Source organism: Hyla sarda, chromosome 8, assembly GCF_029499605.1.
Source record: "Hyla sarda isolate aHylSar1 chromosome 8, aHylSar1.hap1, whole genome shotgun sequence".
Lineage (NCBI taxonomy): Eukaryota > Metazoa > Chordata > Amphibia > Anura > Hylidae > Hyla > Hyla sarda.
Window position 1 is genome coordinate 193,291,615 of NC_079196.1, and position 14,136 is coordinate 193,305,750.

At 42.9% G+C, this 14,136-nt stretch overlaps 1 protein-coding gene across 6 annotated transcripts in view; it reads right to left on the reverse strand.

Moving 5' to 3' along the window:
• LOC130284438 (interleukin-21 receptor-like) overlaps positions 1-14,136 on the reverse strand; it is a 59,627-nt gene that overhangs the window by 15,317 nt on the left and 30,174 nt on the right. For all 6 annotated transcript variants that reach the window (XM_056534772.1, XM_056534775.1, XM_056534774.1 and 3 more), the window contains 3 exons: positions 8,373-8,566; positions 4,001-4,137; positions 1,902-2,064 (listed from right to left, as the gene is read on the reverse strand). In XM_056534772.1, coding sequence (XP_056390747.1) covers positions 1,902-2,064; positions 4,001-4,137; positions 8,373-8,566 — 494 coding nt within the window. The remainder of the gene's footprint in view (positions 1-1,901; positions 2,065-4,000; positions 4,138-8,372; positions 8,567-14,136) is intronic.

Below are 14,136 nucleotides of genomic sequence, written 5' to 3' on the forward strand. Positions count from 1 at the left end.
TGCGTGTTATAGGCCGGTGCGTGGTATACCCCGATAAATACGGTACTCTATATCTGCGGGGTGAAATTGAAAAACAAAAAACAACAACAGCAATTTGTAACTTTTGGGGGCTTCCGTTTTTACGCAGTGCAATTTTGGATAAGAATGACACCTTATCTCTATTCTGTAGGTCCATACGGTTACAAGGATACCCAATTTGTGTAGGTTTTATTTTGTTTTACTACTTAAAAAAATTATAACTACTGTACATGCACCAAAAATAGTATGTTTTAAAATTGTCATCTTCTGACCCCTGTAACTTTTTTTTCCGCATATGGGGCTATATGAGGGCTAATTTTTTGCTGTGGTCTATAGTTTTTATCTGTACCATTTTTATTTTAATGGGACTTTTTGATCGCTTGTCATTAGTTTATTTTATGTTACATGAAGTGATCAAAAATGCACAGTTTTGGACTTTGGTGTTTTTTTTACGTATACCCCATCGATCGTGCAGTTTAACTAACCTTATAATTTAATAGTTCAGACATTTATGCACTGTACCACACATGATTATGTTTATTTTTTATTACATTATTTTATTTAAAAAAAAAAAAGAGAAGGGGTGGGGGTGGGTGATTCAAACTTTTATTAGGTTAATTCACTTTTATTCACTTTTTTTTTTTTTAGTCCCCATAGGGGGCTATAACATGCAATCTGTAGATTGCGTACACTGTTCTAGGCTATGCCATGCCTAGCATTGATCAGTGTTATTGGTTCTCTGCTGCTCTAGTCTGTCGTCGCTGGCCAGAGTCTCAGAGCACCGACCAGACGACGAGAAGGCAGGTAAGGGCCCTCCCGTCATCCACTAAGCTGTTTGGGACCTGTTATTTCGCCACTGCCCTGAGCTAACCGGCACCGTTAACCCTGCATTTTAGACGCTGCGATCAATTTTGATCGTAGCGTCTAAAGGGTTAATGCGGGGCATCGGCCCGACTGGTGATGCCCAGCATTAACAGTGGGTCCTGCCTGCTCATAGCAACCGGGACCCACCAGATTTAAATCGTTCTCTGCTCGTGAGCAACTTTTTTTTTTTTTTAAATCAACTGATTCCAGAAAGTTAAACAGATTTGTAAATTACTTCTATTAAAAAATCTTAATCCATCCACTACTTATTAGCGGCTGTATACTACAGAGGAAATTCATTTCTTTTTGGATTTCTTTTCTGTCTGTCCACAGTACTCTCTGCTGACACCTCTGTCCATGTCAGGAACCGTCCAGAGCAGGAGAAAATCCCCATAGCAAACATATGCTACTCTGGACAGTTCCTAAAATGGACAGAGGTGTCAGCAGAGAGCACTGTGGTCCAAAAAGAAAAGAAGTAGTATACAACCGCTAATAAGTACTGGAAGGATTAAGAAGTAATTTACAAATCTGTTTAACTTTTTGGCACCAGTTGATAAAAAAAATAAAATAAATGTTTACACCGGAGTTCCCCTTTAAACCCCGGTAACTGGACCAGGCATACAGGTACGTTGTCGGTCCTTAAGTACCAGGAAGCAAGGACGTACCTGTACACCCTTTGTCCTTAAAGGGGTACTCCAGCGCTAAGATGCCTGATCGCAGGGTTCTCGCCGCTGGGGACCCCCCGTGATCTTCCACGCCCCACCCCGCTAGAATCAGCCCCCGGAGCGGTCTCGCTCCGGGTCTGATTACTGTCGATCACGGAGCATAATGACGTCACAGCTCCACCCCCGTGTGATGTCACGCTCCACCCCCTCAATACAAGCCTATGGGAGGGGGCGTGACAGCTGAGCTTCAATACCAGATACATCCCATGGACACGAGCAGCATTGTTACTAGAAAAAAACAGAGGACACATTTTTTTAATATGAGACGACACCAACAAGGAGATTAAAAAATACCAGAAATCTGGATCTTCAGCTCTGAACTCCACTCGCTCCAATAACTTTTGTAGTCCCATTGGTTTTCTGTCCTACATCGAATCTTAATATAGTTGTCACCTTTATCGAACTCTGATAACATCATCTCCACATATGTATCATGGGTAATTTTCTTCGTAACCATCTGTAACAAGACAAATAGATTAATCATATCCGTTCTCACCAACAACACTCCCATAAATATGCATTTTGCATATTATTATATTACAAGAGAAAGGTTCTTCTTTTTATCACTAAAATCCAAAAACTGCCAGTTTTACTGAAACACTTTGCCAGCCTGAGGAATAGGAGAGAGGGGATGCGGCATCGAAGATCAGTAATGTAATTCCATCTTCATATTTTGCATTGTCGTGCATACAGAAAACTTTGGTCTCTTTTTATTTTTCTTAAAGAAGCAATTCTATACATTTTAGGGATTTATATTTCTTCTACCATGGTATACCAGGCATTGAAGAAGCATTCTGGATTTTTTTTTTGCCTATCTCTAGCTTTCCTACGGTGTTATTTGGTTTATCCCAGCTCTTATGCATCCATACTTTGTTGTAGCTGGGTAATGTGACCACCAGAAAATCACATGTGTGGACACAGTCTTTGTTGTGTTACTAAATTTGAGTGAACTACAGGATTACAAAACCACATATCAGAACCCTCCAGACAGCTCTTAGAACCTTTCCAACCAGCCCTATTCTCCTTGTTTTATGTTGTTTTTATGTACTTTCCATGCTGAAGATCTTATATCTGCCCAAAGAGACAAAGGGTGCAATGATGTAATAGGTGAGTCCATATACTGATCAGCTGCAGAGTTACACGCCTCCCCTGATCACACTGTCTGCCCTCTGTAAGGGACCTATCATGGGAAATGTAGCGTAGGCAGCAATAGGAAATCATATTAGAGGAAACAGGAATCAAGATGGCAGACAATTCGTGCATGCTACATCAAGTAACATATTAAATAAAATGATCTAAAATATGTTTATATACAAGGCTTATACAAAAGCCTCTACTTTATTATTTAAAAACAGCCTATGCTGCTGTATGGAAAAACTGTTTTTTCTAAGGTGCTTCTTTAACATCAATCATCAATGGGATTAAAGGGGTATTGCGGCTTTATACATCTTATCCCTTATCCAAAGGATAGGGGATGAGATGTATGATTGCAGGGGTCCCGCCGCTGGGGACCCTGCAATCTCAGTGCAACCCCCAGCATTCTGTGCTGGGCATTGCTTCTGATACTGGGACGTGAAGTCACAGCCACGCCCCCTAGTGACATCACGCCACACCCCTCCATTCATGTCTATGGGAAGGAGATGTATAAAGTCGTAATACCCCTTTAATGACAACTGATACATAAGGGATCTACTGTACCTCCACACCAGCACACTTGTATGTAGTAACAGCTCACCTCCTTCCAATAGAATCCATCTGTGCTGAGGACCCCTCAGCACCACCTCTGGCTTCACAGAAATAAACACCAGAAAAGAGTATTGTCCTCCACAGTAATGGAGAATATAAAGATATCTTGGTTTACTTAGGAATCCACATAAAACAAAGATACAGGAGTAGTGTACACCTGACGTGTTCATGCTAGGTGCGCTTAATCATAGAGGGTCACAATCTATGACTAAGTGCATCAAGCGTGAAACGTGTCAGATATACACTGCTCCTGTGCCTGTTCTTCATTGTGTGTGGATTCCCGAAAATAAAGTAAGATATCTTTATATTTTCCATCACTGTGCTGGACTATCCTTTTTTTCACACCAGTAGGCAAGCCTGCTTGCTATCATTCCATTTAACACAATACACGGGGTACGGAAAGACCCTAGTGAGAGCCCCCAGTTGTTTCCACATCTCCTGTACAGTTCCATATTTATATACTGCCCATAAAATTACTCTTTACTGCTGTGGAGGCACAGGGGACTTGGGTTACATATATTAATAATAGGTGGGGGGCCTCCGATGACAACCAGTTAGTGGTTGACTGTCAGCGTATACTCCAGTAAATGCTCCCCAGGTATATTCCGAAATGCCCAAAGAGGTTAATGGTCAAGCATGGTACCTACCAGACTGGATGCTTCTTTCTTGAGCTGCAATTCATAATGTATTCTTGATTCTCCATTAAATTTACAATTTCCCCATGTTATGTTGTATACGGTGCCAGTGAAGTTGTGGGAAAGATCAGAAGGCGGATCCAGCTTGACTTATAAAAAAATATATATATATTTTAAATTATGTTTTCTATTACAAAAAATAAAATGAAAATAAAAAAAGTAAAAAGAATTATTGTAAAAAGGCAAAAACTTGCAAGATTATAAAGACATGTTTTCAATATACAGTACTATAGAAGTCTTTGAATTTTCCTTTTCTGCCACTTCAAGATAAGGATGTAATGTCCCAGTACAGGACATGGTCCTGCACTACAGTTAGGCCCTGTCAGGTTGGGTCCCTCAGTGATCTGGGGGCTCTCCTGCAGTGTCTCCCCTACTGTTTATAGACTGTCATTTGTTGTCATAGGATTATAGTCAGTACATTAATGTATAGTCTACAGGACCTGTGAGATGTCTGAAGGAGCTGTGACATATCACATGTTATGTTGTCACATGATGTTACCTAGAGAGCACCAGCTTAACCTATGACCCACAGCTTGACCAATGGGCTTTAGTCCAGCCCCCCACTAAATAGAGGGGTGGCCATTACAATTCACTCTCTTCTTCTCTTACCATCTGCTACTGAGCACAGCAACCACCAGAGATCTCAGTGCAAGTGACCAGCATCTGGAAGACCACAAAGCTACAGTCATTCCACTTAGTCAAAAGTCTATGTCTGCTGTCACTACAAATAGTCAAGTCCTGCATATAGTCAAGCTTCAAGATTATTATCTCAAGTCTATTGCAAGTATAATTGGTCCCAGCAATCTGCAAGGTCCTTCTGTGTTTCTGGCCACCTCTCTGGGAATCTGGCCTAGCTGTGAAGATAATACCATCTGTCTTGAACTCAGTAAAGCCTCTGTTAAACCATAACTGGTTGTGGACTCTCCTTTATTTAACTAGCCATTGGAATAGCGGAGATACCATTCATGTGGTTCCGGTACGAAAAACCACTCTGGCGTCATGAACACTAGGGGTTAACAACATCTTACCCCAGGGGTTAATACCATCTGGCCCCACCACCTACACCGCTTTTCTACAGTCCTAATCTAGACATTACATATGGCTAGACTAAATTAGTTATACTTAGACTGACTATGTGGTACAACTTTATACAATATACTGTGACTACTCTGGAGAGTCTGGAACTCTTGTGTCTTCTGGAGCTCTTGGAACTTCTGGAGCTGCGGCTGGCTCTTCCTCATCCCGGGGCAGCTGCCCATTTTGCCCCATCATCAGGTAGAAAGGGTTGTACCCCGTAGAACAGTGGACTGTGTTATTATAGATCTCCAATAATTCGGGCATCAGTCGGGGCTACTCTCGCAACATGTGGATAAAAACTTGATTGATGCATTCACAGAGCCCATTCCCCTGGGGGTGGTAAGCAGTAGTCCGGAGTTTCTTGCAGGCATGGAATTGACACAGCTCTTGGAAGAGTTGGGCCTTGAAGGCCGTTCCACATTCCATTAGGACAGACTCCAGACACCCAAAGGTTTGCACCCAATTGGAGTAAAACATCTGGGCCGCTGTCTTGTCTTTGAGGTCTTTAACGGGTACAACGACAACCCATCTGGAGCAGTGATCCACCATGGTGACAGCATAAGTGTACCCAGACCGGGTTGGAGACAACTTGACATGGTCTAGCGCGACCAACTGGTTAGGCCATTCACTCTGGATGGAATGGAGGGGTGCTCTTGTGTCCTTGTGCACATTCTTGGTGATGTTACAGACTGCACATTCACTGCACAATTTCTCAATGTCGCTCCGCATTCCGATCCAATAGAATCTTTGCCTGACAGTAGCTTCGGTCTTGTGGACTCCAAAGTGTCTCGACTGATTATGGTATGCGTTGAGGACCATCGCCGCATCTCTTCGGGGAACCAGAATCTGATGAAGTCGATCACCAGAGACCGGATCGAAATAATTTTGGTACAACAGTCCTTTGCGCACAAACAGTCGCTTCCTCTGTCGCCACAGACGTTTCGGCTCATAGTCACACTGGGCCCGGTGTAGATGGGTTGGTACCTTTTTTGCCAGAAGCTAGTCCAACAGATCCCCCATGACTCGACTTTCATCTTGAAGAGTCTTCCAGGTGTGTAGGTCTTCTTTAACCTTTTCAGACCTGGTTTCACCATCCATGAGGGCTTTCAGAACATTCTGGTTCACGAACCGTTGATAGAATGGGGGCATTTCCACATCTTTATACAATTTGTAGTAGAGGTATAGGGTCTACACTACCCCAATTGATAGCCCCACAGACTAGAAAACTAGAGAAAAAACTAATTATATATAGGGGTGTCACTAAAATATAACATTTATTATTTTCCTTTAAAAACCACCAGTACGAAAAAAGTGATACCCAGGAAAAGACGTGTAGGGAAACACAGTATTAGGTCCAGATCTATCCCTTATGGATATAGGGGAATATACAAAATGGACTTAACCTATAGTAGTATATGGGATAAATAACACTCCTCCCTCATAATACTTCTTACATCACAATTAGTATTACACACAGCCAAAGGTATTCCCTTAAGGTATGTCAATTGTTGAACATACCTTAAGGGAACGATTGACATACCTTAAGGGAATACCTTTGGCTGTGTGTAATACTAATTGTGATGTAAGAAGTATTATGAGGGAGGAGTGTTATTTATCCCATATACTACTATAGGTTAGGTCCATTTTGTATATTCCTGTATATCCATAAGGGATAGATCTGGACCTAATTCTGTGTTTCCCTACACGTCTTTTCCTGGGAATCACTTTTTTTCGTACTTGTGGTTTTTAAAGGAAAATAATAAATGTTATATTTTAGTGACACCCCTATATATAATTAGTTTTTTTCTCTAGCATCTACACATCTTCCCACACGTCTTCGACAGGGGGTTCTTCGCCGGGGGTCATCCAAGACAGTACATCAGCATTGACTTGCCGCTTCTGTACTCGATGGTGAAACTGTAATTGGCTAATCTTGAAGCACCGGAGACTTAATACTGACAATCGTCGGTGTTTGCAGAGTCTGCGCTGCAACGGGTGCTTGACAGGTAACAACAGAGACGAGCGCAGCAGCCAGAGATTTCAATATGGCTGCGCCCAGGGGACTTATGGTTTTGTTCCATTCGTCAAAATCTTCCCCTGTGCAACACAGGGTGGCTCTTTGGTTCCTCCTTACCACACTGAAGAGGCATCATCGCTGGGGACTGACAGGGCAGAGCTGCGACCGCTCGTGCAGGAGACAACGGACCAATTTAAACCTGGTAAAGTCCAGTACACTTTCTGGCACAGATTTTTTTCCCATTGGCATGCGTTTTTCACTGATAATACTGGACATAGACTGGGGGGGGGGGGGGGACTTGTGGCCTAAGGTGACAAGGTGGCCTAAGGTGGCCTGTAACCTGTTCGTAGGACGCCAAAAGTTGTGGTGAGGGGTGTGATGCAAAGGGCCGGTGGAATTACCCTAGGGGCAGATGCATTGACCCATTGTATTCATGAAGCCAGGGCGTGGTTTATCCTCAATACCACCAGACAGCATACAGCTGGATCCTGGGCTAGGCACGGGGGCAATAAGGACTCCGACGCCAAATTACAGACATGGTAGCTTTACTGAGTGACAGATGGTACAGTCTATACAATACTTGAGGCCTCCTATGACTGCGGACACACACTTAGGCACGACTTGACTGTACCTCAGCAAAGACTAAGAGAGAGTACAGAGGCTCCACCCAGGGCTTATATGGGGGAGGCTCTGGTGGGGTCCCATTGGTCACCCCTAGGTCACCTGGTTACCTCCTGGGTAACAATCACATGACAAATCACATGGTAAACTGTCTTAAAGATATAACACTCTTACATATTTATCATAGGGATTATATACAATTACAATAAACAGGGGACACTGCAGTGAGGCTGCCTGACAGGACAGCAAGGGTACGGGGTAACAACTCCCGTACTGGGCCACCACACATGAAAGAAGCGATTTGATTGGCTGCTATGGGAAATTCAGACACTTTTCTTCTGAACAGGTTTTGATAAATCTCCCCCGTTGTGTTTGTCTATAATTGTGGCCTAGATAACAATGTCAGGGATTCCAAAGAGTTTACTAACTTTTTCTTGAAACTGTAGCTGAGTTTGCCTTTTGCAACAATGTGGCGTAAATCTTTTTTTTTTTTTTTTTTGTTAATTAGTGGATTTGATTTCAATCTCCTTCCTTATTATGGCACAAAATAAAATGGTGAAGTGACATATTCAGCTTTGCTTCATCTGTGTGTTATATTTTTTCACTTACTGTTACATAGCGGCTGGAAATCTTCGATAGCGGAAAGATGTTTTCTTGTGGATAAATCTTCTACTCTTATTATATAAAGATCTGTCTCAGTGATAACTAAGCCAGTTATGTTACAGTGAAAGTTGCCATCGTCGGTGCTGGATAGAAGATTACAGTCTCCAGAAGCTTCCATATAAAAATAATCAATTACAGTGCTGCAATAAAATGAGGGAACAATTTTTTAAAAATTCAGTACTTAAAAGTTTAGTAATGGAAACTTTTTAATATTTAGTAAACATATTTTATTTGCATACAGCAGTATTTCCCAACCAGGGTGCCTCCAGATGTTACAAAACTACAACTCCCAGCATGCCCAGACAGCCTGTGGCTGTCTGGGCGTGCTGGGAGTTGTAGTTTTGCAACCTCTGGAGGCACCCTGGTTGGAAAACACTGGCATACAGAGATAGAGTTTTGTTGCAGCAGCTATTTATGTTTAAAGGGGTACTCCGGTGGAAAACATTATTATAATTATTTTTTTATAAACTGGTTCCAGAAAGTTAAACAGATTTGTAAATTACTTCTATTAAAAAATCTTTACCATTCCAGTACTTTTTAGTAGCTGTATGCTACAGAGGAAATTCATTTATTTTTGAATTTCTTTTTTGTCTTGTCCACAGTGCTCTCTGCTGACACCTGATGCCCATATCAGGAACTGTCCAGAGCAGGAGAAAATCGCCATACCAAATCTATGCTGCTCTGGACAGTTCCTGACACGGACAGAGGTGTCAACAGAGAGCACTGTGGACAAGACAAAAAAGAAATTCAAAAAGAAAAGAATTTCCTCTGTAGCATACAGCTGCTAAAAAGTTCTGGAAGGGAAAAGATTTTTTTTTATAGAAGTAATTTACAAATCTGTTTAACTTTCCTGCACCAGTTGATTTAAAAAAAATAAAATGTTTTCAACCGGAGTACCCCTTTAAGTGACTTAAAAAAATTAGGTGAATTCACACCTGATCATTTTGATCTCCCTAGAGATAAATGGCCACCAGAGGTATCTTTACCTATTTAAAGCGTGTGCATGCTCGGCCGAGCTGAGCTTGCATGAGTATGGAGGAATCATGAGGCGCCTTTAAACTGACCATACATAGATGAGTTTTGGGCAAACTGGCTGATTTGTGTATGGGGGGCCTCCCGATGTTACTCAGGGGAGAGATGGATTGAGCATGTAAAATGTTAACATGCCTGGTCCTTTGGTTCTTAAATGGGTACTCCACAGGCCAGTGTTCGGAAGTAAATATTCCGATCGTTGTTTTCGCACAGAAGGGGTCGGCCACCCCCCACGTGACATCATGGTCAAGCCCCTCAATGCAAGTCAAAGGGAGGGGGCGTGACGGTGTCACTCCCTCTCCCATAGACTTGCATTGAGGGGGCCATGATGTCACGAGGGGCGTGGCCGACCCCCAAAGCACTAAAAACAGGGTTAGGAACATTTACTTCCGAACGTTGGCCAGTGGAGTACCCCTTTAAGGAGAAAGCTGCTGCCAGCAGATTTCTTTATGGTCCCTTCCCAGAACACATGCATGTGTATTGAAGATTTGGAAGCATGGGAAGTCAATCACTAACACTTAGTGAGCACAAGAAAAACTGACTATATGTGTTGATACTGTGCACACATAGTTTCTACATATTTTTTTGTTGGGTGGTGCACGTTATCTGTTACCAGAAATATAAGTGAATGAAGAAAGGTAGTCCAGCAGTCCCTTAAAACGTAGATCCTTTATTGCACTTTTCTTTAAAAATACAGAGCACACACCATGCACCTTCACCTGGTCAGCAAACTACTCCTATGGACGCGTTTCGAACGCATGCGCGTTCTTGATCACCACGGTGATCAAGAACGCGCATGCGTTCGAAACGCGTCCATAGGAGTAGTTTGCTGACCAGGTGAAGGTGCATGGTGTGTGCTCTGTATTTTTAAAGAAAAGTGCAATAAAGGATCTACGTTTTAAGGGACTGCTGGACTACCTTTCTTCATTCACTTACAAGTATCAAGCCTGGCCGGGCTCGAGTCCTTGCAGACCGTGGAGGAGGTGAGCTGAGAGAACTTTATTTCTTATTCACCAGAAATATAAGACAAGTCATAGTGTGAATGTACACAGCACATATCTTAATCTAGATAGTGTCTCAGGGAAAACCCAGTGGTTATCATGTATGAAAACCACACTATGACCTCTCTGTACCCAATGACTGTAGAAAGTACAGATCTCACAGTTATCTGTGCTAAATAACATTTAAAAAAAAAGTATAAAAACATAATGTTGTTAAAGAGGAACCCCCAAAATGAGATATTACTGTCAGTAAATATCTTAGGATGCCCTGATCACTCACCTTATTATAGTTTCTTAATAGGTTTTTCTGTTCCTGCGATATGAGGGTTTATAGTTTGTCTGACAATTCAGGGAATAGTCATATGGGCGGGAACTTAATTTTAATAATGGGAGTGATGGGGGGGATTATACAGTCAAGGGGTGTGAATGTTGTACTATGATGGGTGTTTAACCCCTTAAGGACCGGGGTTTTTTCCGTTTTTGCATTTTTGTTTTTTGCTCCTTGCCTTTAAAAAATCTTAACTCTTTCAATTTTGCACCTAAAAATCCATATGATGGCTTATTTTTATAATTCGGACATTTCCGCACGCGGTGATACCACATATGTTTATTTTTATTTACACTTTGTTTTTTTTTATTGGAAAAGGGGGGTGATTCAAACTTTTAATAGGGGAGGAGTTAAATGATCTTTATTCACTTTTTTTTCACTTTTTTTTTGCAGTGTTATAGGTCCCATATAGGTTTCTCATAAGAAACCAGTGATCAACGATTCTGCCGCATGACTGCTCAGGCCTGGATCTCAGGCACTGAGCAGTCATTCGGCGATCGGACAGCGAGGAGGCAGGAAGGGGCCCTCCCGCTGTCCTGTCAGCTGTTCGGGATGCCGCGATTAGCCGCAGCTATCCCGAACAGCCCGACTGAGCTAGCCGGGAACTTTCACTTTAGCCGCACGGCTCAGCTCTGAGCGCGCGGCTAAAGGGTTAATAGCGCGCGGCGCCGCGATCGGCGCTGCGCGCTATTAGAGGCGGGTCCCGGCTTCACTATGACGCCGGGCCCGCCGTGATATGACGCGGGGTTACTGTGTAACCCCGCGTTATATCAGAAGAGCAGGACCAAGGACGTACCGGTACGTCCTTGGTCCTTAAGGGGTTAAAGGAGTACTCTGGTGGAAAACATTTTTTTTAAATCAACTGCTACCAGAAAGTTAAACAGATTTGTAAATTACTTTAAAAAAAAAACAAAAAAAAATCTTTACTCTTACAGTACTTTTTAGAAGCTGGAAATTCTTTTCTTTTTGAATTATTTTTTGTCTTGTCCACAGTGCTCTCTGCTGTCACCTGTTGCTGTGTCAGGAACTTTCCAGAGCAGGAGAAAATCCCCATAGCAAACCTATGCTGCTCTAGACAGTTCCTGACACGGGCATCAGGTGTCGGAAGAGAGCACTGTGGACAAGACAAAAAAGAAATTCAAAAAGAAAATAATTTCCTCTGTAGCATACAGCTGCTTAAAAGTACTGGAAGGTTAATAGAAGTCATTTACAAATCTGTTTAACTTTCTGGCACCAGTTGATTTAAAAAAAATTTTTTTCCACAGGAGTACCCCTTTAAGGACAATTTTAGAATAAGTGTGGCCATGGGCAAAATTAAAAATGGGACCCCCGGATTGCGTGACCAAAGATCAACATTGTGTTCTCCCTAAATTGTGCTGTGTCCCAGCCAATGTGAGTAAATGGGATTGTGTTACAAATCGCAAGTGGCTGTGACTTCAACATGACAAACTTAATAATTCCATCCATGATGGATTTCTGGCCATGGTAATTTGGGCATGGTGATCTCTGGCCCATTTTACAAGCAAAGTTGCCATGTAGCCCTATCCTAATAGTGTCACCTTTTGTTATTTATACAGCAATAGTCACCATACAAACTCCTCATGCTGCCTATCATTGCCTGCTGTCTCTGTGCTGGGCCCACTGCTCCATAGTCTGACCTGTTGTAATGTAATGGATTGTTATGTTATGCCTTAATGATGCACTGTACTATTAAGGGATTGTGGCAGAGTGACCAGGTGACCCTGACGCCCCAATGGGGGACCCCCAAACCTAGCCCTTATGTAGTGTAGGGGGGGTGGAGAGTTCAGTGAGGAGTTCAGGAGTGGAGTTCAGATACCGTGAGGAGAAGCCTAGGTAGAAGAAAATCAAAAAATTCTAGAGCCATGCCAATCTCAAGAAGGCCCTAGGACACAGGTGAATGGCAGTAAGCAGAGCTCTTGGAGAAAATCACGTCTTCAGTCAGTCAGTCAGTCAAGTTAAATCCCCTAAGTCAGCGTGGGCTGCTAATAATCTGAAATTTACAGCAACTACAACTCCCAGCAAGGCGACAGGCTCCCCGGGTCACATCCCTCTGCACTAAACTTTGTAATGTCAAGGATTCAGTTATTTCAGTGGCAGTAAAGAAAGTTAACCATAACCTTGCATTGGTGTATACATTACCCTGCGCCTGGCCCAGAAGAATCTAAACCTTGGACCGTGGAGGTTAACGTTGCCCTGGCGTCACAAACTTTATCTTACACCCTCACCATTAGTGGCACCACAGCCTTGTATCTGCACTCTAGTTACCACAATTCCCTTTAAACCCCCACACTGTAATAATGCCCACCTTTATGCCCCCTACTGTTTAATCTTTTGTGCCTCTTATAGCATTATAATGTCCTACACTTGACAACTATTTAGCCCTGTATTCACACTACTATATGTTGTCAGCCTGAGCACTGTGTGCACTAAAAACAGATTGGAAATCAGTTTGCAGGTCATCCTTCTCCTAAACTTTCCACTAAGGACATTTCTTCTGGATTCCTCTGTTTTATGATACAAAATACAAAGCTCTCAGTTACTGATCACAAAACGTGTGAATACGGCCTAAGATTCCAATGAAGGGAAATGCATCTAAGGCCATAATACAAACATATCATAGGGTCCAAATCTAAGATCTATAGTAAACTAGCTGAGTACCTGGTGTTGCCTGTTTTTTCCTTCCTAATCCTTGTTGGAGAGGAAAATCAACAAAAGGAGGAAGCTTTTGACTTCATATCCCATCCTCATATATTGTTGTCATATCCCAACCTCATATCCCGTCCCTATATCACAACCTCCTATTCCGACCTTATATCCCGTCCTTATATCTTGTCCTCATATCCCATCCTCATATCCTGACCTCATATTGTCAGGATCCGGACTGGTATTCAGGAAGGACACTGGAGTGGATCCTCTGTGTCAGTGAGGCGATGGCGTGGGCCGTACCAGGGGAACGGAATCTAAGAGGTTACTGGTTTTCACCAGAGCCCGCCGCAAAGCGGGATGGACTTGCTGCGGCAGGTAACCCCCAGGTCGTTCCACCCGATAGCGACTCAACCTCACTGACAGCTGAGACAGGCGCGGTACACAAGGACAAGGCAAGGCGAGGTCAGACGTAGCAGAAGGTCAAGGCAGGCAGCAAGGTTCGTAGTCAGGGGCAACGGCAAGGGGTCAGGATACACAGGTTTATTGAACACACAGAAACGCTTTCTCAGGGCACAAGGCATCAAGATCCGGCGAGGACAGGAAGGGGAAGTGGAATTATATAGTGTAGGGAGTGATTGGAACTGATTGGGCCAGGCACCAATTAATGGTGCACTGGCCCTTT